General features: G+C 36.0%; 1 protein-coding gene across 4 annotated transcripts in view; it reads left to right on the forward strand.

Moving 5' to 3' along the window:
- The window catches only part of LOC135219528 (uncharacterized oxidoreductase ZK1290.5-like), a 334,332-nt gene that overhangs the window by 234,359 nt on the left and 74,651 nt on the right, over positions 1-25,322 (forward strand). For all 4 annotated transcript variants that reach the window (XM_064256366.1, XM_064256363.1, XM_064256364.1 and 1 more), the window contains exon 5: positions 21,474-21,653. In XM_064256366.1, coding sequence (XP_064112436.1) covers positions 21,474-21,653 — 180 coding nt within the window. The remainder of the gene's footprint in view (positions 1-21,473; positions 21,654-25,322) is intronic.

Raw genomic sequence — 25,322 nt, forward strand, 5'->3', positions numbered from 1 at the left:
TGCTTTGTTCAGTTTGTAACAGTTCTGCGCTCCAACCCAGGTATTCAATGTTCACGATCTCTTGGGTTAATGAATTTTCTTGTTTAGATACGGTTTTAACAATAGGCACGGATGTTTCTATATCTTTTAGTCCAGTTATCGGTTCTTTGCAGTATGGTGTGGGATTGCGGGATAATGCGTCAGCTATGATATTTGCTTTCCCAGGTAGATATCTTAACTTGGCTCCAAAGACCTGCATGATCATATGCCAACGAGTTCCTTTGGGACTGTGTTTAAAGCCTTTGAAAAACTTCGCTAAGTGACTTATGGTCAGTAAGGATTTTAACAGGATAGCCGTAGATTATGAACTTAAAATGTACTAGTGAGTTAACGATACCTAGCCCTTCCTTGCCCATTACTGCATATTTACTTTCAGAGGGCTTTAGTTTATGTGAATAAAAAGCTATAGGAAAGAACTGTTTATCATATTGCTGAAGTAGTACCCCTTTACCCCTTGGTCTGAGGCGTCTGTTGCAATGAAAAAAATTCTTTATTTAAATCAGGGATTTTTTAAGTTAGGTGAGCTGCATTATTCCAATTTTAAGATATCAAACGCCTGTTGATGCTTTTCAGACCATAATAAATCTACACCCTTCTTCGTAAGATCTGTTAAAGGAGCAGTCATAATTGAAGAGTTACATATTTACATGCGATTGTAATACCCACTACTGCGCAAAATTGCTGTATCCCCCTTTTACGTTAATAGGTACCGGAAGTTATGAATAGCCGACACCTTACCATGGACTACTTAAGACCTTGACTAAACACATAAAATCTAAATAAACATGTTCGGTTTTTAAAACTCACATTAGATATTTTACTCTGAGATTATTTGTCTTAGTCTCTGTAGCACTAGCTCTAGTTTATGCGAATGTACTTCTAAGGTATTAGAAAAGATTACAAGACTAACCATATAGGCATATAGGGTATCCCCTAAAAGTCTCCAAACACTATATTGTAATTGGGGCGCAACGTAAGCCGAAGGCATACGTAAAAATTGATAATGTCCCTTGAGTGTGCTAAAGGCGGTGTATGAGGTACACTCACATAGCTAATGGTATCTGGTGAAAGCCTTTAAGTAAGTCCAAGTTGGTGAAAAATTTATTCTGACCTAACAAAGATAAGATGTCGTCAGTGCATGGCACTGGAAAACGATCGGGAATCATTTCCTTGTTTAAGCGACAGAAATCTACGCCGATACGCCAAGTCCGATCTTTTTTGGCATGACGTTTGAGGGAAAAATTATATGGGCTGTTTGATTTCCTAACAACTCCTATTACTAACATTTTTCAACTTCGTCATTTATCTCTATTTTGAAATTTCATTGGGAGTCTATACGAAGGTACGTATATAGCTTTATGTTTGTCCTTAGACCGTATTTTGTGTTCGATGACATCCGATTCCCCCAGAGATCTCTCGCTAGTGGAGAAACATCCTGGTATTCAGATAAAAGATAAAAAAAAAATAATTTCTGCTGAATCCCCTCTGCTTGTATGACTTCACGGATATTACTTTAGATAGTGTATAAGAGAGATTCATCTACAACTGGTTGGCGTGATTAAAAATTAGCAACAATAAAAAATGCGATATTTATAACTTCCGTATCCACGATATGTATAGGTTTTGTGTTAACTTGTTGCTGTGAGTCAACCGTGTATAGGGCTTTGTTCGTGGTAATCGTTATATTTCAGAGTGTCGGGAAGGATTAAAATTTCGGATCCCAGCAAAGTCTTTTTACAAGCTCTAAGACATTCGAGGGTGCATGCGTCAAGTTGGGGAATACCTGGCTGATTTGGACATCGGGTTCAGGGTTTTGCTTATAATGGATAATGCTGGTGGCCACCCTCTTAATCTTTATTACAAGGGAGTCCAGCTCAAGTTCCTTTGTCCCAACACCACTTCTTTTCCTTCAGCCTATGGATCAGGGCGTCATCTGTGCCTTCAAGGCACTCTACACTGGGAACTCCCTCCAACACCTTGTTGATGCAGTGGACCGTGACAGCGAATTTACACTGAAACCTATTGGCTTAAATTCACAATTGTCATGTGTCTGTATGTTATTGACCAGTCACTAAAGGACATGAAGAAGGAGACCCTGAATGCCTGCTAGAGTAAGTTATGGCCAGACTGTGTCCATAATTATACAGGCTTTTCTCTTCATGGTGAGGGCTTTGACGATATCACCGAGGATGAAGTCGGCTCCTTCATTGATGCCCACTCTGACCCCCTGACAGACCAAGACTTGGAAGAGCTGACGAAGTCTGCCAGCGAGGAAGAAGACACTCCAGGTTCAGGAGAGGAACAGGAGCGGGAGGAGGAGAGTGGCCTGACTTTGAAACGGCTGTCCCAAGTTAAAAGAATGATAAACAACCTCCAGGAGTTGGCAGCTGCCAATCACAATGTTCATCACATGAACGAAGGATCCTCCAAAGCCTCCCGAATCGCCTTAAGTAGTGGCCCTTGAATCGCCTGAAAATGTGCCTCCCAAATCCCTTGAGTCAGCGCTTCCCAAAGCACCTCCTGAAGGTGATGAGGCGCCCTCAGAGGAGATGTAACTCCTCTGTTTACCTGTCCAGTCTTATCTTCATCATCATTCATCGGACTGCATGGCTAATTCATCATCATCATCATTAATCAACATTCGTCACTGGTGGGTACCCTATTTACATATGTTGTACCAGTGTAAAAAAAAAATTTTTAATGTTCATATGTATTTTGTTTCTCTCTCTCTCTCTCTCTCTCTCTCTCTCTCTCTCTCTCTCTCTCTCTCTCTCTCTCTCTCTCTCTCTCTCTCTGGTAATTTTATGTACACAAACAATTGTTTCCCTTATAAAGAGAAAACTGGACATCTTAAATAGTAACTATGAAAGAAAACGTGCATGACTGAATATTGATGGGGGAACTGGATTATTTTCACATACATAAGTCATGCAGTACTTAACCCTTAAACGCCAAAGCGGTATTTAAAAAATTGTCTCCCATATGCCGGCAGCGTTCGGGAGTGAGCGCTGAAGCGGAAAAATTTTTTTTTTCAAAATATCACAGCACGCTTAGTTTTCAAGATTAAGAGTTCATTTTTGGCTCCTTTTTTGTCATTGCCTGAAGTTTAGTATGCAACCATCAGAAATGAAAAAATATCATTATCATTTATAAATATTGGGATATATGACCGCGAAAAAAAATTTCATATATAATTGTATACAAATGGTGCTGTGAACAAAACGGTTAAAGCTATTGAGTTTATTTTTTTCGTTGTATTGTACACTAAATTGCTATCATTTTGGTATATAACACATTGTAAAACGATCAAGGCAACGCAGAGAAAATATTATCACAAAATGATGCATGAATTCGTAACCTGCGGACGTAAAAAAAAAAGCAGTTTTCAAAAATTCACCATAAATCAAAATATTGTGCTAGAGATTTCCCGTTTGTTGCAAAATGAAGGTAATTGATTGAATATTACTAGACTGTAAGTGTTGTAGCTTACAATTGCAGTTTTCGACCATTTCGGTTGAGTTAAAGTTGACCGAATGACTAATTTTTTTCTATTTATTGTTATTTATATGAAAATATTTCAAAACTGATAAAAGCTACAAGCATGGGTTGTTTTTTTGTTGTATTCTACATGAAATTGTGCACACTTTCATATATAAAACTTTATGTAATGGCTAATTTAAAATGGTGCAAACATTGCGACAATTGGACGAAAAAATTTATGATTTTTTCGGAAGAGTTACCGCTTGGACGTAAGGAAAAAGTTTATTTCATAAATTCACCATAAATCAAAATATAGTGTTAGAGACTTCCAATTTGTTGCAAAATGAAGGTAAATGATTGAATATTACTAGAATGTAAGAGTTTTAGCTTACAATTGCGTTTTTCGACCATTTCGGTCGAGTCAAAGTTGACCGAAGGTTGAAATTTTGGCACTTATCGTTATTTATATGAAAATATTTCAAAACTGAAAAAAGCTACAACCATGGATTGTTTTTTGTTGCATTCTACATAAAATTGCACACATTTCCATATATAAAACTTTATGTAACTGCTAATTTAAAATGGTGCAAACATTACGACAATCGGACGAAAAAATGTATGATTTTTTCGGAAGAGTTACCACGCGGATGTAAGGAAAAAGTTTTTTTCATAAATTCACCATAAATCAAAATATTGCGCTAGAGACTTCCAATTTGTTGCAAAATAAAGGTAAATGATTGAATATTACTAGAATATAAGAGTTTTAGCTTACAATTGTGTTTTTTGACCATTTTGGTCGAGTCAAAGTTGACCGAAGGTTGAAACTTTGGCACTTATCGTTATTTATATAAAAATATTTCAAAACTGATGAAAGCTACAACCATGAGTTGTTTTTAGTTGTATTCTACATGAAATTGTGCACATTTTCATATATAATACTCCATGTAACGGCTAATATAAAATAGTGCAAAAATTATGTCAAAAGTGACAAAATAATTTTTGAGATGTGTCGCTGATGTTTTTTGGTGCGAGAAGAAAGAAATTTGCGCTTGCGCACCTGGGTAACGATTATAAACAAAACAACGCCTTGATGCGTGAGCTCCCAGCATCCCCTAAGGTGCGTGATTCAAAAGTTTTCGATTGGTAGGCCTATAAGTATTTTTCCGCGAATTTTAAAAAAACTTTTTTATATCGACGTACCATACGTCCAATCGGCACCCAACAGACAATTTATATCGACGTTTAATACGTCCAATTGGCGTTAAAGGGTTAAGTATGTATATAAGATTTAATTTAAAATAGTATCAATATTTCAAAGATTAATATAATAGGATGATATTTTAATATATATTTGATGTAGAATGGTATTTTTGGGGATACTTTGGTGTTTCCACGTCTAAGATAGGCGTTTATAATAATTTTTAGTGGGGGTTCTAAACATTTGTGGATTCTAAACATTCGCAAGGGGGTGTGGTATGCATCCCCCTCGAATACGGGGGGGGGGGGGGGGAGGGGGGGGGGGGGGGGGGGGGGCCACTGTAGTAACCTAAACCACTTACTGGGAAAGCTTAAAGCAGGTTATAAGTCCCCGTTGGACGAGTGGTTTTCGCACTCGACTACCAATCCGGTGGTCCGAAGTTCAATTCTCGGCTTGGCCAACGGGGAATCAAAGAAATTTATTTCTGGTGATAGAAATTAATGTCTCGATATAAAGTGGTTCGGATTCCGCAATAAAATGTAGGTCCCATTGCTAGGTAACCAATTGGTTCCTATCCACAGAAAAAATATCTAATCCTTCGGGCCAGCCCTAGGAGAGCTGTTAATCAGGTCAGTGGTCTAGTAAAACTAAGATATACTTAACTTTTTTTAAAGTAGGTTAATTGATACAAAAAACTATATCGATAGGAAGAGGTTGGAATGTGTTATAGACAAAATATATATATATTTTTGCACTTAACACAGCAACTTGAACACAGAGCATTCTGCTAGTGATCACTAGTGAAACACAGCAACTTGAACACACAGCATTCTGCTAGTGGTCACTAGTGACTACCTAATGTAGGAAGGGGCATTTTTGCCAAAACACATGCAGAACTTTACATAGGTAAAAAAAACTTTTGATAAGGTTCTCTGTTTTTTCTCCAGTCATAATGTGCAATTACATCACTTTAAGTATCCATATTTTCTTGCTGATATGTTGGAATATCAACGTCATCAGTATTCAGTGACCCCTAACTCAAAGATGGTGAGAATTGGCTGGAGATGTATGGGAGCAGGGGGAACACTGGTCACTCATCCACTTGTTGAACTAAAGCCTGATAAGTTGGCAGTTAATATAGTATCTTCATCTTCCAACCCTGCTAATTTGAATGTGGCCAGAATTGTTGGGAGTTGGATTGGACTAGGGACATCTGAGATAAGCAATAGTCGCTCAAGAAATCCATGGTCAGCAGGCATTGAACTGACTCACAGAAGTAAGGCATAATAAGTTGCAGCTTAGTTATTGATGGCCCATTCAACCCATCTGAATTATTTTTAGTGATTTTATTTTAATACCTTCATGCAAAATGAGCAGACTCTTGAAAAAAACATTCCAGAACATGGGAGTTGCTGGATTTAAGAGGTCAGACTATATTGGCATATTATCTTTCTCCAAAATGAGAAGGATAGAATTAAAGAAAAAATTTTAACTGAAGGATATTTTACACACAAACTCATTACTATTAGCTCTTAAAGGACAGGATAAAAATATATTAAGCTCACCCCCAGACTGGGCAAACTTTAAGGTCTGGCCAATAAAAAAAAAATCAATGGAAAGAGAGATATGCAAATCCACATGGCATAAAAAAAAATTTCTCTACTTTCCATTCATTTAAAAAATTTTCCTTTAATGCTGTTCTCATTTTAGAGAAAGATAGGTAATATGCCAGTATAGTCTGATCTCTTAAATCCAGCAACCTCCGTGATCTGGGATGTTTTTTAATCAGCCTCCATTAGCTTTTGAGCGGCTGCAAGGATGGTGGCGTCACATTTCAGTTTTTGGAATTTTTTTAGAATTTGGAACTGAAGGTGGCTCTAAATGCACAAGCACAGTTTATTTCCATTGAAAGCATTCTGTGAAACTCTACACCATATTAAAGAACTGTGATTTGGATAAATAATATAGTACATATACAGATCATCGGAACTCATGTATTGTGATCATTAAAATTTTGTCTAAAATCATTTCATCAAATACATTGTGTATAGTGCGAAATGTATTGTCATTAAATTACACCAGGTTAGACCTTCTATGCCCATATCAGTTCCAGTAGATACCACTGATAATGCATATTTTATGTGTGTTAGCTTTTGAATAAGAAATAGGCCTAGAAGCAAAGGTTCATTAGGTTAAATATGAATTTTCATTCATTTAATCAGGTTTATCAACCTTGTGACTTGTCTAAGGATTCCTTATTATTTCTTATAATAATTAACAACCACTCACAACTGTGTGCTAGACACTGGCATAAACAGTGGCAAGTAAGTATTTACATAAACAGTTGAATCGAGACACAGCCACCTGCCTATGTCAGTTACCATAACTAACACGTTTATTGAGGGTCGGTCGCCTTATAGTTGTCAACTAGTTAAACATTGCTAATTTTCAAAAGTAACTTCCATAAATAGAAAAATTAATCTTTATTCATCCTTCATCCAGTGGAGAGGAAATTGTTATGAAAGTATGTCACAAAATTTGTGGTTGTAACTGTGGCTGAAGAAACAAACATGTGCATGACAAAATGTTTTGGAGGGGGGTAAAACCAACATCCAATATTGTTGAAATCACACCTTTATGTCATTTTTAGACAAAGATTGTGATTCATAAATTATAATACAATAATGTGACGATACTTTATGCATGAAATACATATACATATACATATACGCAAAACATGCTCAAACAAGAGAAAATTGAATTGTATTTTGCAATTGGGTATAAATTACTCATACAGTTTTTACATTGATATTCTGTGCATACTGTACATTCTATTAAATGTTTTAATATGATTTTTAGATATACATACATACATAAAGTGTTTTAGGATGATATAAGCATGCAGAACATATCTAAAATATGTAAAACAACAGGAATAGCAGAGTACATATGTTTTTGTCTGCAGTACATAGCATTTTCATGTATATATAGTAAGTATATTTTTGTGACTAAATGCATTTTTTATGATGAAAAAAGATTTACTACTTTTTGAATATTGTAGTTCTATAATAAGTTAATATAAACTCAGCAAAATTTCAATAACATATAGTATTTGTTTTCTTAAAAGGTGCTTCATCCAAGCCAATTTTCTGCAGATAAACAACTTTCATGACGAAGTGATGCCCTCTTAGAGGAGTACTCAGACAAAATGATACACGACATGCTACTGGCTGTCATCTGCAAAGCAGCCAATCCAGGAGCAGCATTCACTTTCTTTGGCACTTATTGGTTGTACACTTGGGATTGATTAGTTGAAACCTGAGTCTCATCTCAAGAAGAGGGATTGTGCATACCACGCATCCCTCCTTGATCAGCCTCATTGCGCAGCAAGTTACGGCATGCGTAGACATAAACATGAATCTGTGTTTTACTTTTCAACATACTATATCAGTGTGAATCATACTGAAAATGACTCCTAATTAGCACCCTGCTCCTTCTAAGGCTTCTGGCAAAGAGACTAAAAGATATGTTGAAGGAGGGCAAAAGTTTTGCTGCTGTTGGCCTCCATTTTAATGTAAATGAGAGCACGGTGAGATACATTAAGAAGAAAGAAAGTGAAATAAGAACGAGTGTCAGCATGAGCTACTTCAGTATACTGCAAAAACAGTGTTGATAGTGCAAGATAAAACAACTGTGAGAATGGAATCTGCTGGTGTACTGAATCAAGGACTGCTGGAAGAAGAATGTTCCCCATGACTCCAACATCATTCATGAGAAAGTGTGACAACTCTATCAGCAGTTATCAACTGCTATGGAAGGCAGCGATGTAGAGGCACAGGAAGGCAATGAAGAAGGGGAATTATAATTCTTGGGCTTTGATGAACCCGTGCCTGAGGAAGAATAAGAGGAAGAGTAAGAGCCACAACTGGGACTATCATCAGCTCCTCAACCCTGTAGGGGGTTAGTGCTGTCAGTGCACTTCATTTGGTGCACTGTAGGTATTACTTAAGGTTCTTTGCAGTGTGCCTTCGGCCCCTAGCTGCAACCCCTTTTGTTCCTTTTGCTGTACCCCTTTTCATATTCTCTTTCTTCCATCTTACTTTCTACCTTCATTTCTACCTTCTCTTAACAGTTGATTCATAGTGCAACTGTGAGGTTTTTATCCTGTTACACCTTATTCTATATTGTTCATACACAGAACAAACCTTTGTTCTTAACAATAGGATAATCTTATAGTGCCAAGCTGGTGAACCAGTTAAAAACAATCAAAGATTGTCAGACAAGGAATCTGTGGCATCTGCAACTCATGTGTATATGAAGTGGATGTTGGTCACTGATCAGGCTTGGAACCACGTGATGCAACAGTCCTTCTTCAGCTGCCTTGGAGAATTGTATATCGCTTTGCTCTTCTTTTCCCAAGCTGGTTTTTTCTCTGTACCCTGTGCTTTGTTTAATTTTATTCAACCCGGAAGTTCCATTGACAGAATTCTTTTTCCCTTCCACTATAGTGGAACCACAATGTTGTGGCAGATGACAGGTGTCATCAAAATGCTTCGTATTTGAATCTAAAAATTGTGACTTTTTCCCTTGTAGACAAATTAAAAATCTCATCGGTTTATTAGTAAAGCCGGATTAAGTTCTGTACTGAATGGTGCAAGACATATCCCTCCACCCACACTTTCATTTCTTACTATTTTTTTTCTTTTTCCTTATCACAAATTATCATAAATAATTTACATCTAGAATATTGGTAGCTTCACGTGCCCAATTGTAAACTTTTGTTACATCGGTCAAGGGCCCATCCCAGTTTCTTCTGCTCTTTCCATGGCTGAAGTAGGGAGAACACATCTGCAAGTACTTTCTTTACAGGGTGAGTCGAGTGAATGACAATGTACATATACAAAATGCTGTTATCTATAGACAAAGATGAAAGGCCAAACAAATTTGGCTGTATAATGAGGAGCTAATTCCTATTCATGCAAGCTGGAGTTTCAATCCTTTAAAGATGTGACCCTAGTATCCGACAAAATCTTTCAGTAAGATCTAGTTGGCTTATAAGGAGGTTGGAGGCAGTCTTATTCTTAGATAGGCAGTGCAACTAAAAGATTATAAAAGGTTACCTCTTATCAAATCTCTACATCTATATTTTGTATAGGGTCAACCATACCATGCTTTTGTGTTTCTTTGATAGACTATTGTTTTAGATGTTAAAGCATAAAAATAGTGTTTTCAAGATTCTTAGATCGCTGGGGTGGGGCCAGGAAAAGAATACAGTTCTGCCAGATCTATGTATCCTTTTAAATCTCAGCCTCAAGGTTAATCCCTTGTTTATGACTTTACCTGGGATCAGTCATTTACTGTACTTCGTTTTCCAAAGAAACAAAGAGTAAATTTTGGTTGTTCTTAATGATTTTCCTCTCTTTGTATGTTTTTTGGAAATAATCACAGATCTTGTAATAATGCCATAATTTCAAGTAATTTGATTATTGTCCATATTCCATTTTAACAGTTATGTATTTATATATGTATGCAAGTGTGTGTTCTAATAATTCCTTTTCGGTCTATATGCGCGCACATAAACACACACAAAAAGGTTACTTGCAGTCGCATTTAGAAGAAATGAAAACAAAATCTGGGATAAATACAGAGTGAACACTCCATCCGTGTGCTTAATCCACGTTTACCACGGAGGTTTTAGGTTTAAGTAGGTCGGTTTCCTGAAGGGTAAAATTACCAAAATTTTCGTAACTACGAATGATATAGTTCGGGAAAAACCTCCTGTACACTGAAACCACATTTTGGTTTGACTATAATACAATGAATTTAGACATCTCTCATTGTATTTCATCCCAGAAGGTTGAGTTTTTAGATACTCGTTTATCTATTGTGATGAAGTGCCAAGTATCTGGTTACTTTACTTATGATTCATTAATTGTTACCTCACAACAGCTAGACACCTGAACCCACATCACAGGTACTAAACGACTGAATACTCTAAAAGCAGCAGTGATCCCTTAACAACTTACGAGTAATGCAGAAAATCAGATTAAGTTCATCAAAACAGGTGTGAGGTAATCTTGTAAGTAATTAAATTAATCAAAGGGCATCACTCCATCAACAACTTTAAAAGTCTAAGTATTTCCCTGATTTCAGAAGTCTAAGTACTTCCCTGGTTCTAACTCACTTCAGGTAAATTGAAGGAAAACAGATCCATTACCACTCTATGTTTCTACATAACATAAATATAATCAATATACTGGTTTAAATGAAAACACTTATAAAAATTTTAAATACAAAAATTTATTATTAAACTCAAAATTTATAAGTGAAATTCACAATATCAGGGAAAATTACTGTTACTTGAAAACAAAGTAAAGTTTAATTCATTCTTAAATCAATTAAGTAAAATTAAATCAAAATTAATTTATCACAAAATTCAAGAAAATTAATTAAATCAAAATTCAAGTGTTAGGTAATGCTTAAAATTTGGATATTAATTCACAAGTGCTAAACAACAATAAAACTTGAAAAGAATTATAAGTGCAAATTAATTCACAAGTGTTAAATTCAATTAAATGTGCAACGATTAAGTAATGAAAATAACTAAGTTAATTAAATTGTGAATGCAAATGAAAACACAGAAAAATGTTGAAAATACCAAAATTGCAAAAAAGTATTTATCACAGAATATAAAATAAAAAGACACACTTCAATAAGAAAATGGAGAAATGCACCAAAAATAAACACTTCAATAAGAAAATGGATAAATGCACTTCAAATGAAACAAACTCAAAACAAAAATTTGCATAGTGTAAAAATGTAAATAGTTTCTCTCAAACCATTGTAACTATTAGTTATTAGTTCTCTAAACCATTGTAACAATAGGTATTAGTTTCTTACCAAATCATCATAACCATTAGTTATTAGTTTTTACCAAACCATCGTAACCATCAGTTATTAGTTTCTTACCAAACCACTGACTATTAGTTATTAGTTGCAACTAATAAAAATATAACACAGTTTACCTTCTTGGTATACCAATTTTCTTTCTTTGCTGCAGCTTGTTCAAAAAATCACCACAATTCACAAATATAGGCGCCGTTACACACTAATATAATGTTTGTTCAGATTCCATAAAAACACTAAATAATACTAAATAAACTCTTAAGAAATGTCAAATCTGAAATCTACAAGTTACGAGTGACCATTCAGTAAGTATGAAATCGTTACGTTACTTTGAAATCAAAAGTGCCGTGCGATGGAGAGAGAGAGAGAGAGAGGGAGATTTAAAATCTTTGAGGATTTAAGCCCGAATGAAATCTCTTCCTTACGAAAGCTGGACATTGGAGATGACACAAAATGTTTTCGGCAATTAGAAAGATGATGCAATTCTTTCTAGAAGCTTCTAAATAGTGACGCAACTTTACAGACAAACTGTGAAATCTACACGTGGCATTCGGCAAAGATGAACGCATACAAAACGAGTATACATTCATGTAAGTACTAGTTCAACAAAGACACAAACCCGATCAAGACAGACATCGAGCGATAATTAAGATTGACATGTTTTTTTAAAAACAACACGGAGTCACGAGTTCCTCTAATCTCAAGGCGATGAAAAGTTACTGAAACAATTCTAGCTTCGAACGGACAAAGATAATCTCTCTCTCTTTTCATATACAACGTTACATATTCTTTTTACATTATGGTATGCGAAATCTGAACACACATTTTAAACATCCTAATTCTAAGCTAGCTAGGAATCTGAAAAAATGTTGCAAACTCTATACATAACATTTCATACAGTCTAAGAGGGGATATATGCGTTTTGAAAGTAGTAATATATAATATACCTCCCCCCAGAAGATTGTTTATCACGGTGTTGAATCCAGCGATTTGCAATCAGCAACTATACATTGTTTTTGCCACTAATGTGCTGCACTCTTAAGTTATACTGTTGCAGGCACAAAGACCACCTGGTCAGTCTTTGATTATGATTTTTCATTCTCTGGATAAATGATAGTGGATTGTGATCAGACAACACTAAAATTTCTTCCTTCCTAGGTCTGTTCACATACACTTAAATCTTTTTCAATGCTGTGATTAAGGCTAAAGTTTCCTTCTTGATTGTCGAGTATACTTTCTGATGCTTTTTCAGTTTAGAAGACATGAAGCACACAGGATGGTAGATATTGTTTTCATCTTCTTGAAGTAGGACAGCTCCAATGCCACAGTGAGAAGCATCAACTTAGATCACAAATTTCTTAAGTCTCGAGCTTGAAATACTGGTCTTGAAGTTAACCCTTTAACGCCGAAGGGGTATAATAAAAATCGTCTCCCGTATGCATGCGTGGTCTGGGAGTGAGCGCCGAAGCGGAAAAAATGTTTTTTTCAAAAAATCACAGCACACTTAGTTTTCAAGATTAAGAGTTCATTTTTAGCTCCATTTTTTTGTCATTGCCTGAAGTTTAGTATGCAACCATCAGAAATTTAAAAAAATATTATTATATATAAATAATGGGATATATGATAGCGCAAAAACAAAATTTCATATATAATTGTATTCAAATCGTGCTGTGAGCAAAACATTTAAAGCTAATGAGTTAATTTTTTTCTGTTGTATTGTACACGAAATTGCGATCATTTTGGTATATAACACATTGTATAAGGCAACAGAGAAAATATCACAAAATGATGCATGAATTCGTAACGTGCGGACGTAAAAAAAGCTGTTTCCAAAAATTCACCATAAATCGAAATATTGTGCTAGAGACTTCCCGTTTGTTGCAAAATGAAGGTAATCGATTGATTATTACTAGACTGTAAGTGTTGTAGCTTACAATTGCAGTTTTCAACCATTTCGATCGCATTAAAGTTGACCGAAGGACAAATTTTTTCTATTTATCGTTATTTATATGAAAATATTTCAAAACTGATAAAAGCTACAACCATAGGTTGTTTTTTGTTGCATTCTACATGAAATTGCGCACATTTTCATATATAAATCTTTATGTAATGGCTAATTTAAAATGGTGCAAACATCACGACAATCGGACGAAAAAAGTTATGATTTTTTCGGAAGAGTTACCACGTGGACGTAAGGAAAAAGTTTTTTTCATAAATTCACCATAAATCGAAATATTGTGCTAGAGACTTCTAATTTGTTGCAAAATAAAGCTAAATGATTGAATATTACTAGAATGTAAGAGTTTTAGCTTACAATTGCGTTTTTTTACCATTTCGGTCGAGTCAAAGTTGACCAAATGTTGAAATTTTCGCACATCGTTATTTATATGAAAATATTTCAAAACTGATAAAAGCTACAACCATGGGTTGTTTAATTGTTGTATTCTACATGAAATTGCGCACATTTTCATACATAAAACTTTATGTAACAGCTAATTTAAAATGGTGCAAACATTACGACAATTGAACGAAAAAATTTCTGATTTTTTTCCGAAGAGTTACCGCGCGGACGTAAGGAAATTTTTTTTTTTTTAATAAATTCACCATAAATCGAAATATTGTGCTAGAGACTTCCAATTTGTTGCAAAATAAAGGTAAATAAATGAATATTACTAGAATATAAGAGTTTTAGCTTACAATTGGGTTTTTTTTTTTTTTTTTTACCATTTCTCGGTCGCAGTCAAAGATTGGAAAAAAAAAAAAAGAAAAAAAAAAAAAAAAAAAAAAAAAAAAAAAAAAAAAAAAAAAAAAAAAAAAAAAAAAAAAGCGAAGGTTGATATTTTGGCACATCATTATTTATATGAAAATATTTCAAAACTGGTAAAAGCTACAACTATGGATTGTTTTTAGTTGTATTCTACATGAAATTGTACACATTTCCATATATAAAACTTTATGTAACGGCTAATTTAAAATGGTGCAAACATTACGATAATCGGACGAAAAAATGTATATTTTTTTCGGAAGAGTTACCGCGCTGACGTAAGGAAAAAGTTTTTTTTCATAAATTCACCATTAATTGAAATATTGTGCTAGAGACTTGAAATTTGTTGCAAAATGAAGGTAAATGATTGAATATTACTAGAATATAAGAGGTTTAGCTTACAATTGCATTTTTCGACCATTTTGGTAGAGTCAAAGTTGACAAAAGTTGACCGAAGGTTGAAATTTTAGCACATCGTTATTTATATGAAAATATTTCAAAACTGATAAAAGCTACTACCATGAGCGGTTTTTTGTTGTATTCTACATGAAATTGCACACATTTTCATATATAAAACTTTATGTAACAGCAAATTTAAAATAGTGCAAAAATTATGTCAGAGTGACGAAATAATTTCTGAGATGTGTCGCTGATACTTTTTAGTGCAATAAGAAAGAAATTCGCGCTTGCGCGCCTGTTTAAGGATTGTAAACAAAATAACGTCTTGATCCGTGAGCTCCCAGCATCCTCCAAGGCGCGTGATTCAAAAGTTTTCACCTAGTATGCCTATAACTTTTTCCGCAAATTTTAAAAAAAACTTTTTTATATCGACGTACCATATGTCCAATCGGCACCCAACAGACAATTTATATCGGCGTTTAATGCGTCCAATCGGCATTAAAAGGTTAAAATGGCTTTTACCTTCTCAAAGGATACTTGACACTCTGGATTCCAAACAAACTTAGCTTTGGGACTAGTTAAGTCTGTCAAGGGAGCTACTACGGCTGAGAAATTTTGGGCAGAAACGACGATAGAATCCACCCATGCCTAAAAATCTCTGTAGTTGTTTCCTGGTAGTAGGTGGGGTAGCCTTACGGATACCTTCTACATTAGCATTTACTGGAGCAAGAAGGCCTTTCCCAACTTCAAACCCAAGATACTGCACAGTTGCCTTGCCAAACTCACTCTTCTCTAAGTTGACTGTTAATCCTGCTTCTTGTAGTTTCTTGAAAACTTTCCTCAGAATCTTCAGATGTTCTTCCCACGTTGTAGAGTAAATCACGATGTCGCCCAGGTATACACCTACTCCTTCTATCGATCCTAGCAGTTGATCCATCACTCGCTGAAATGTTGCAGGTGCATTCATCAGACCAAATGGCAGAACAGTATACTGATACGGTCCAAAAGGAGTAATAAAAGCTGACAGCAACTTGGCATTCTCATCTAAGGGAATTTGATAATATCCTTTCATCAAGTCTATTTTGGAAACAAACTTGGCTTGCCCAATATTATCAAGTAACTAATCTATAAGAGGCAAAGGATAATTGTCAGCCACACTGAAGTCTTCACTTTGTTTAAGACTCAGATGTTTCACCCTATCCACCAAATTTTTCAAAATTGAAGAATTATTCATCTTATTTTCAGCTCCTAATTCGTAGCCATCATCTTCTGTAGATAAAGTTGTTTGTTTTATTGACACAGTTTCAGTTTTAGTTTCCGAGAAATAAGGTTTCAAGAGGTTCACATGTATCTTCCTTTGTCTTCTTCTTTCTGGTGTTTCAATCACCAGAAAGAAGAGAGAGAGAGAGAGAGAGAGAGAGAGAGAGAGAGAGAGAGAGAGAGAGAGAGATGTAAACGCTTTGAGGATTTAAGCCCGAATGAAATCTCTCCCTTATGAAAGCTGGACATTGGAGATGACACAAAACGTTTTCGGCAATGAGAAAGGTGATGCAATTCTTTCTAGAAGCTTCTAAGTAGTGACGAAACTTTACAGACATACTGTGAAATCTACACGTGGCATTCGGCAAAGATGAACACGTACGAAACGAGCATACATTCATGTACGTACTAGTTCAACAAAGACACGTACCCAATCAAGACAGACATCGAGCGATAATTAAGATTGACATGTTTTTTAAAAACAACACAGAGACACGAGTTCCTCTAATCTCAAGGCAATGAAAAGTTACTGAAACAATTCTAGCTTCAAATGGACAAAGATAGTTCTCTCTTTTCATACTATGTTATATATTCTTTTTACATTGTTATGCAAAATCTGAACACACATTTTAAATATCCTAATTCTAAGCTAGCTAGGAATCTGAAAAAATGTTGCAACCTCTATACATAACATTTCATAGTCTAAGAGGGGATGTATGCGTTTTGAAAGTAGTAATATATAATACTATTCTCTCGCGGACTCAGACCCCCTTCTTTCGAGCTCGGGCTGAACCCCTAGCCAGTTCAGGATATTTGTACCTCCCTCCAAGTATTAGTCTATCCTATTCTTAAGACCAAAGGTTTATACTGTGTATGAAGAAATTAAATTTTTTTTAATCAATTTGTATATTTCATAGCCAACAAACCTGAGGTCTTAACACTAGCTGCCCACCTCGAGCTGCCCCTCTCATATCCTGGGTTGGAAGAAAGACTGGTGCATCATGAGGTTTGAATCCTGGTCAGTGACCAACATCCACCTCATATACGCATGAGTTGCCAGATGCCACAGATTCCTTGTTTTACAATCTTTGATTGTTTTTAACTGGTTTCCAGCTGGGCGCTTGAAGATTATCCTATTGTTAAGACCTCAGGTTTGTTAGCCATAAGAAATACAAATTTATCTAAAGTTTTGTCATTTCAATTCAATCGGCTCCTCAAGGTTTTCAGGCGAGCAAAGAATGGTTCCTCCAGTTCCAGAAGCAGTTCGTGCTAAAGTCTGTTTCCTTATGTTGGGAAGCAGCATCTGCAGATGAAGAGGCAGCCACAAAAAGGTGTTCAATATGGACAAGACTGGCCTGTTCTGGAAAAAGATGCCTTTCCAGACATACTTAAAGAAGGATGAAGCTGAAGCCTCTGGATTCAAGGCACTGAAGGATAGGGTTACCCTCCTAATGTGTGGGAATGTGTCTGGCTTTATGCTGAAATCAGGCCTCATTTACAAGGCTGCAAACCCCAGGGCACTCAAGAATAAGAACAAGGTGTTGCTACCTGTGTTCTGGATGTAAAATCTGAAGGCCTGGATCACCAAAGTCCTTCCAGAATACTGGCTCCATTAGAGCTTCATTCATCAAGTTAGACAATACCTGGCCAACTTAGACATGGAGTTTAAAGTGTTACTGATTATGGACAGTGCTGGTGGCCACCCTCTCGATCTTTATTACAAGGAAGTCCAGCTCACGTTCCTCCCTCCCAACGCCACCTCTTTCCTCCAGCCTATGGACCAGGGCATGATCCCACTCTACACTGGGATCTCCCTCCAGCACCTTGTTGATGCAGTGGACTGTAACAGTGAATTTGTGCTGAAAGACTATTGGTGTAAGCTCACGATTGTCATGTGTGTACCCGTCATTGATGGGTTGCTGAAGGACATAAGGAAAGAGGCCCTCAACGCATGCTGGAGTAAGTTGTGGCTGGATTGTGTGCAAATTATACGGTCTTCTCTCCTGAGGAAATTCACCATTCAGCCATTAATAAAGCAGTTCAGTTGGCAAGGATTCTTGGTGCAGAAGGCTTTGATGACATTACCGAGGATAAAATTGTCACCCTTATTGATGCCCACTCTGATCCCCTGACAGACAGGCTTTGGAAGACCTGACAAATTCTGCCGGTGAGGAAGAAGACACTCCAGGTTCAGGAGAGGAGCAGGAGCAGGAGTAGGTCCTGAATTTGGAACGCCTGCCCCAAATTGGGATAATGATCAAGGATATGCAGGAGTTTGTTTTAACATGGGATCCATAGTAGGCTGACAACTGAAGCATCTGGAAAGAAGCAAAGAAAATGCATTCTCCCTTAGGAAAGAATATTTCTATCCTGTGAGAGTGAAAATCATATTTATCTATAAGGATAAAGGGAAGGAAGGGAGAGAGCCGTACAATGCACCCCCTTCCCCCCACCAAAATGATAGAAGAGACGAGACGGCAATCATAACTGGTCCTGCAAGCAGATGGGAAGAATGCAATTATACGCCATTAAGATTTGTGTTGAAGAAGTATAGGAATGTATTCCTATGCTAGACAGCCAAATCCTAGTATAAAAACCTTGTCTGCAACATGAATCCTTAACGTCTTGAACATCTCAAAACACACAGATTCTGAAAGACTAAAACATTACGTCATTCCCAGAAAATGTGTAACTAGATAAAAGCAAAGATAATAAAATATTGATATCATAATACAAATTTTTTCATAATATCTTCAATATAACAAATGTAAAATGCTAAAGAACAAAATGTAGCTGGTCCCTCTCTGAAGGGCCAGTATCACCTTGGGAGATGGTCCAGCATTACATAACACAGCTGATAACAAAGCAGAGGAAAAGAAAGACATGAGGCACATCTGCAATTTGCATCTGTCCCAAAGGAAGGTCAACATGGGAATCATGGAAGGCTGTCTAAAAATGTTGATGTCCACGGAACTTCTGGGCTAGAAAAATATGAAACAAACCGCAGGCTTAGGTAAAAAAAAAGCTGGTTTGGGGGGAGGAGAGCAAAGCAAGAGTCAACTCTCCAAGAGTCAAACTCTCCAAGGGGGTTAAAGAAAGACTGGTGGTTCATGAGGTGCCAAACCCAGTCAGTAACCAGCATCCACCTTGTATACACATGATTTGCCAGATGCCACAGATTTCTTGCTTTACAATCTTTGATTGTTTTTTTTTAACTTATTTCCATATGGCATTAGAAGATTATCCCATTGTTAAGACCTCAGGTTTGTTAGCTATGAAAAATACAAATTGATTAAAAATTTGTCATTTTTCAAATATTCTTGATATGGCATTGGAGCCCAAAATCAAGCACTCACCACCAGCGCTCACCACCATGAAGAAGCAATGACTGCAGCTGCCAATCACAATGTTCATCACACATACAAAGAAGAACCTTCCAAAGCCTCCCGAAACCCTTAAAGTAGTACCTCTCTCTCTCTCTCTCTCTCTCTCTCTCTCTCTCTCTCTATCTCTCTCTCTCTCTCTCTCGTCTCTCTCTTCTCCTCTCTCTCTCCCTCCTCTTCTCCGCATCCTCTCTCTCTCTCTCTTCCTCTCTCTCTCTCGCTCTCTCTCTCATACGGAGGTTTAAAGAAACAAAAACTGCAGAATTTTAGTTTTTTTTTTGCTGAAAGCAAAAGCCAAAAAAAGTTTTGAAGTGACTGAAAACATTGAAAGATTTCTGGAGATCTGTATGTGACAGTGCACTTTTAAAGTGGTTTCAGCTCAGCTCTGATGAACCGAAGGTGTAAGCATTTTGGGGGAGATGTTTATGGATCAGGCCAGAATTTTCATAAGAAATGAAACCTAACGAAGGACAGTTACTGTATTTTTCATGGGGTTTGTTCTACTTTTGATAGCAGTCATAGGAATGAGTTGGCAAGACTTTCTTTACCTAGAGGTTTTTCTGTCATCCGGGATTTTCTGTGGTCCAGAAGTAATCTGCTTCCAAGGGAGCTGGTTGAGGAGGTCAGGCTGTAATGTAAAAATATGTAATTACACTACGTATTTGTAAAGTACTTGGTAGTATGTTGGCAGAACTTTGTATAATATACTAAAGTACTTAGTATATATTGTAAAATATATCCATAAATGTATCCATTATTATAAAAAGTTTGAAACCTGTTGTTGTACATCAAAACATATAAATATCGGATGCACTTAGGTAACAGTAGAAAATGCCAAAATCGAAATAAATTCATTATTTCAAAAATTATAGAAATATAAATATCACCTGCTTCCTGCAGCATGAAAGTTGTACTTATGTTATAAAGTACTTGAAGATGTTTTTGTCATGTAGGTGACAATCTTATCTCAGGGTTGATGATCCTATCCTGTTTTGTAGTATAGAATTAATATATGGCAAGGACAGCTGGTATGAAGCTGTAGGGAAGGAACAACTAAGTAAGGGAATGTAATAAAATTGTAGTACCTTTTGATTACAGGCAGTCCCTGGGTTATGACGGGGTTTCCGTTCTTGAGACACGTCATAAGCCGGAACATCGTCAAAAATCCTAAGAAAACCTTACTTTTAATGCTTTGGGTGCATTCAAAACTATGTAAACTGCAATGTTATTGCATTTTTCATCCAAAAACCTTCAAATATTGATTATTTTGCATTTTTGGTGTCATATTTCTTCTGCCATATCAGCATTGTAGGCACTGTAACCCTGGAACATGTGTCGTAACCCTGGAAATAATTTCTGATGAATATAATTGAAAAGCGCCTTAACCTCGGAACGTCATAAGCCAAACCCGTCATAACCCGGGGACTGCCTGTAATTTTTATCACGAAAAAGGAAGTAAAAGCAGAAGTACCACAAAATGAGTGCTGGATTCCAAAAATGGGTGATAAAATAAAAGCTGATTAATTATAAAGGTTACCCAAAACTGACAAAAACCAAATAAAAATACACCTAACCTGGTGATAGTTGATTTACCCATTAAATTATGTGATCTATTCATAAATACTGTGCTAAATTGGAGGTCTGGTAGGAAAACTTGTTTCCTGTGCTGTAGAGGTATGACAGTCATTATTTTGGTCTCTTGGACGATCGTAATCTTTGTGTCAATAAAATGTTCATTGTGAAATTTTCATGTTGGGTATACTGTTTTAACATACCATGGAGTCATAATATACGAGTACAGTATATGTTTGATTTCAGATCTTATTCATTGTTACCAATGCAGCTAGTAACTGTTTATTAGCAGACAGAGTAATCTAAGCTAACAAACAGTCAGACCTGTGTTGTGCCTTTAAAAGGCCGACAACAAAATTACCTTAATGCTTTCCTATTTCAGGTAATAGCACATAAACAATTATGTAACCATGTGCCGAGTGTGTATTTACATGTGAGTTTTATCCATTTGATTGTTTGTTCTTTGTATCAGCTGTTACTTGATGAAGAAAGAGTGCGATCAATTGGGGTCAGCAATTTCTTGGAGCCACATCTTGAAGTGATTCTGAGCGAGTGTTCTGTTGTTCCACATGTAAATCAGTGTGAATTCCACCCTTATAATAATCCAAAAAGGCTTCGAACATATTGCAAAGAAAGAAATATACAATTTGAGGTAAGTTGAGATTTTTTCCTGTTATTCCTTCATATTATATTATCATTGTGAAATATATTTTAGGGAATGAAATCACTTGGCAAGTGTATTGGTATGGTTAAAAAATAATTTAGAATTTTTTTTTAAAGTTTGGTACTTTTGGATGCTTTGTACAACTGATAAATAGTGGCATAGTTTTCAGTCATTTTGTATTTTAAGCGTGTAAAGGTTTAATTGGTTAGAAAAAATCATTATGGTTAATGCTCTGGTATTCTGTTGGTTTTGAATTTTTACAGGTTAATGAAGATGCAGATCAAGTTTTCATGTATAGTAACTATAAGGATATATTCAAGTCTTGTAAACTTAAAATTAGTACATACTTGTAGATTAATTAACCTTGATTCTCCATGGCCGGTAAAATGGCTTTCAACTCAACTATTTGCCTTTTAAATTGAAGTTTGTTTGAAGAATCCACTTGGACCCAGAAACACTGAGTGCCAGAAAAGATAATTGAAATGGTGTACATTCACCATGAGATCTAAAATCCTAAAATCTGTTGAGCAAATGATCAACAGAAGATATTTGTGTTAAGGAATGTTACCCACAGCACTTAAACCTACTCTGATCTTTCTCAATAAATAATTTTTTTGTGAATATGAGGAAATTATCCATTCTTCACAAGGTAAAGGGAAAATGCAAGCTACTAGTAAAGAATTCAAGTTTGCAGGAACCCACTTGCAAGAAGGGAAGTAGATCTTGGAGAAAGTTTACAGTATGTATATAGTATAGTACAATAGTACCTCAGCCTTCAAATTAATCCATTCCAAAAGGCTGTTCAAAATATGAAACAAATATCCTATAAGAAATAAAGGGAATCAGGATACTTTGTTCAAGCCCACACAAAGAGTTCCTCTTTTCACATTTGTTCCTATTATTAATGTTTTCAGAAGTTATATTAAGAGTGTAAAGTAATAAAACAGCACATTGTATGAAGCAAATTATTAAGAAAATTTTGTTTCCACATACAATTCACAAACTGTTGGGTGAAAGTGCCGCACTGCCGGCTGAGGTGGAGGGAGGAGAGGCGGGAACCCTTTCAGGAAACCAAAATGTTCGCAGTGGGCAAAGGTTGATAACAAAACCAATTTTTTTCACCTTTTACAAGGATAATCAGAGGAATCGATAGTGTGTGTCTGATAATCCAATTGTGTCTGTGAGAGAGAGAGAGTAATCAACATGTATGATTGTTGATATGATTACACTTGGATCTTGAGTGCATGAAAGAGATTAATTATGCTGCAATACATCAACTTACTTTTGGCAAATAGCAGAATTGAAAATAAATATGAGGATTTTGCTAACAAATTAGTAAGTAAAGAATGCAAGGAAAGGAAAGAGAGGGTAAATAACTTTTCACAAGGAAGTTGTTTACACACAGAAGCCGAACGAGGCGCCAGTGTATTTATCATGGAGCCAAGTTACCTTTACAGTTAGATAATAGTAAAAAGTAATTGGTACTTGATTGGTATTTTAACATAACAAAAAGAAGTGATTTGGGAAAATCGAGTGTAAGTGAAAGAAACAGGCGATAATTAATCATCCCAGGCCAGCTTGTAAGTCAGTAGGAAGCAGACCCCCATCTCCTACCCAATAACCCACCACCATCCCTTACCTTTCCTCTCTGTTGTCTCACTCAGTGCACCGAACACTTGCTTAAGCGAGACTTTTTTTCTTTCTTCATTTTTACTGTATTACATTTGATTGTTTTCATGTTTTATCATTATGTTAAATTTATTGTGAAATAACATTATTTTTTATGTGAATTGGTGGTGCGTTTACATACATATTATATACTATAGTAAAGATTTAACTGTCTCCTCTTCTCTCCTCAATAATATCACAATGCATGATAACTTAGAATTATTCACTCAGTATTCCTAAAAAATATAAACACTCCCTCCTTCTATCTCAATTAGCTGAGCATTACCGCAATGATGAATGATTTTGTTAATCGTTTATGCTAAATTTTATTGTAAAAAGCTTTGTTCTTTCATGTACTTTTTTGCTGAATATGGGTAAACTATACCATCTCACTTGGCGCACCAAACACTGGCTCAATTAAGACTTTTTGTTTTATTGTTTCTGTATTGCATATGATTGTTTTTCATATTTTATCATTGTTAAATTAATTGTGAAATTCCCTTTTTTATGTGAATTGTAATTGGTTTTACTGACATACAGTAATATTTCAACTCTCTCTTCTCCTCTCCTCAACATATCAACAATTGCTTTATTATTTTATTTATTTTGTCGAATATGGTTATCATTATTTGTAAATGAAATCACATGTTGATACAGTTTTTCTAGTAGGACAAAGTAGGCTGTTGAATACAAGTACAAGCAAGATAACCTCTGAGTTTGAAGCATGAATATTTGTTCAGGGAACAATACAAAATAAAGAATGTTCATATTGGTCTTGGCAATATTATTTATCATTAAGCTAAGATCTCAAAGTAGCCGCCCAATTACTGAGACTATATATATATATATGTGTGTGTGTGTGTATACAGTTGTACCTCGGTTTTTGTACATAATCTGTTTGGAAACCTCCCACAAAAACCAAAGCAATAATTCCCATAAGGAATAACGTAAATAGTATTGTGTTCCAAACCCCAAAAAAATCTTAACAAAAAATGCATTTTACAGGAAATAGTTGTATATACAGAAAACAATGAGAAATAAATATAAATAAGTAATGAAATTAATAATAAACCTTTAACATCACTCTTACCTTTATGGAAGACTCTTGTTTGCATATGGAAGATGGAAAGGATGGGAGAGAGAGGAAGAGAGGTTACTCTTTGGAAGGGGAATCCTCCTCCAGAAGGACTTCAGGTATCATAAACTTTTCTGGGGTTACTTCTCTATGTTTTTTAGTGGCACAGCTTGAGAGTCACTGGACCTGTCGAATAACAGAACTGTCCAAGGACATTTGTTTCTGACATCTCTTCAAAATCTGCCTAAAGTGATACAATGTGTTGTCAATAAACATGTTAGAGACATGGATAGCAACGTCTTTGTTTGGATGATGTGTCTCAACAAAGTTTTTCATATCACTCCACTTTGCAAACATTTCTTTAATCACTGAAGTAGGCACAGCATCTCCTCTCTCTTCCTCCCCTCTTCCTCCCCTCTTCCTCGGATTCCTCATCTGCCGTCTGTTGCTGTTTCTTCTGAAAGTCTTGCAGCTCTCAGTGGTTAGCTCTTTCCTGTGGGCATCCAAAAGCTCTTCCATGCCCTCACCACTCACATCCAAGCACAAGGACTTCACAACTGGTGTATGGTTGTTGGGGTCAGCCTCAAACCCCTTAAAATCCTCCTCGAGGTAACACTGGCCACAATTTCCTCCATGCAGAGTTCATTGTCTGGGAAGTCAATCCCTGCCAAGCCTTACCTATAAGGCTTATGCAGTTGAAGATATTGAAGTGATCCTTCCAGAACTCTCTTAGGGTCAATTTAGTGTCTGATGTCACTTCAAAGCACCTTTGAAACAGTGTCTTTGTGTAGAGTTCTTTGAAGTTTGAGATGAATTGCTTCTCCATGGGCTGCACCTCACTGTGATGCATTTAAATTTATCCAGAAACTGGTTTTCCAAGCCAGGAGAATGCACAGGAGCATTGTCCGTTACCA

This window comes from Macrobrachium nipponense, chromosome 1, assembly GCF_015104395.2.
Source record: "Macrobrachium nipponense isolate FS-2020 chromosome 1, ASM1510439v2, whole genome shotgun sequence".
In the NCBI taxonomy this organism is placed as follows: Eukaryota; Metazoa; Arthropoda; class Malacostraca; order Decapoda; family Palaemonidae; genus Macrobrachium; species Macrobrachium nipponense.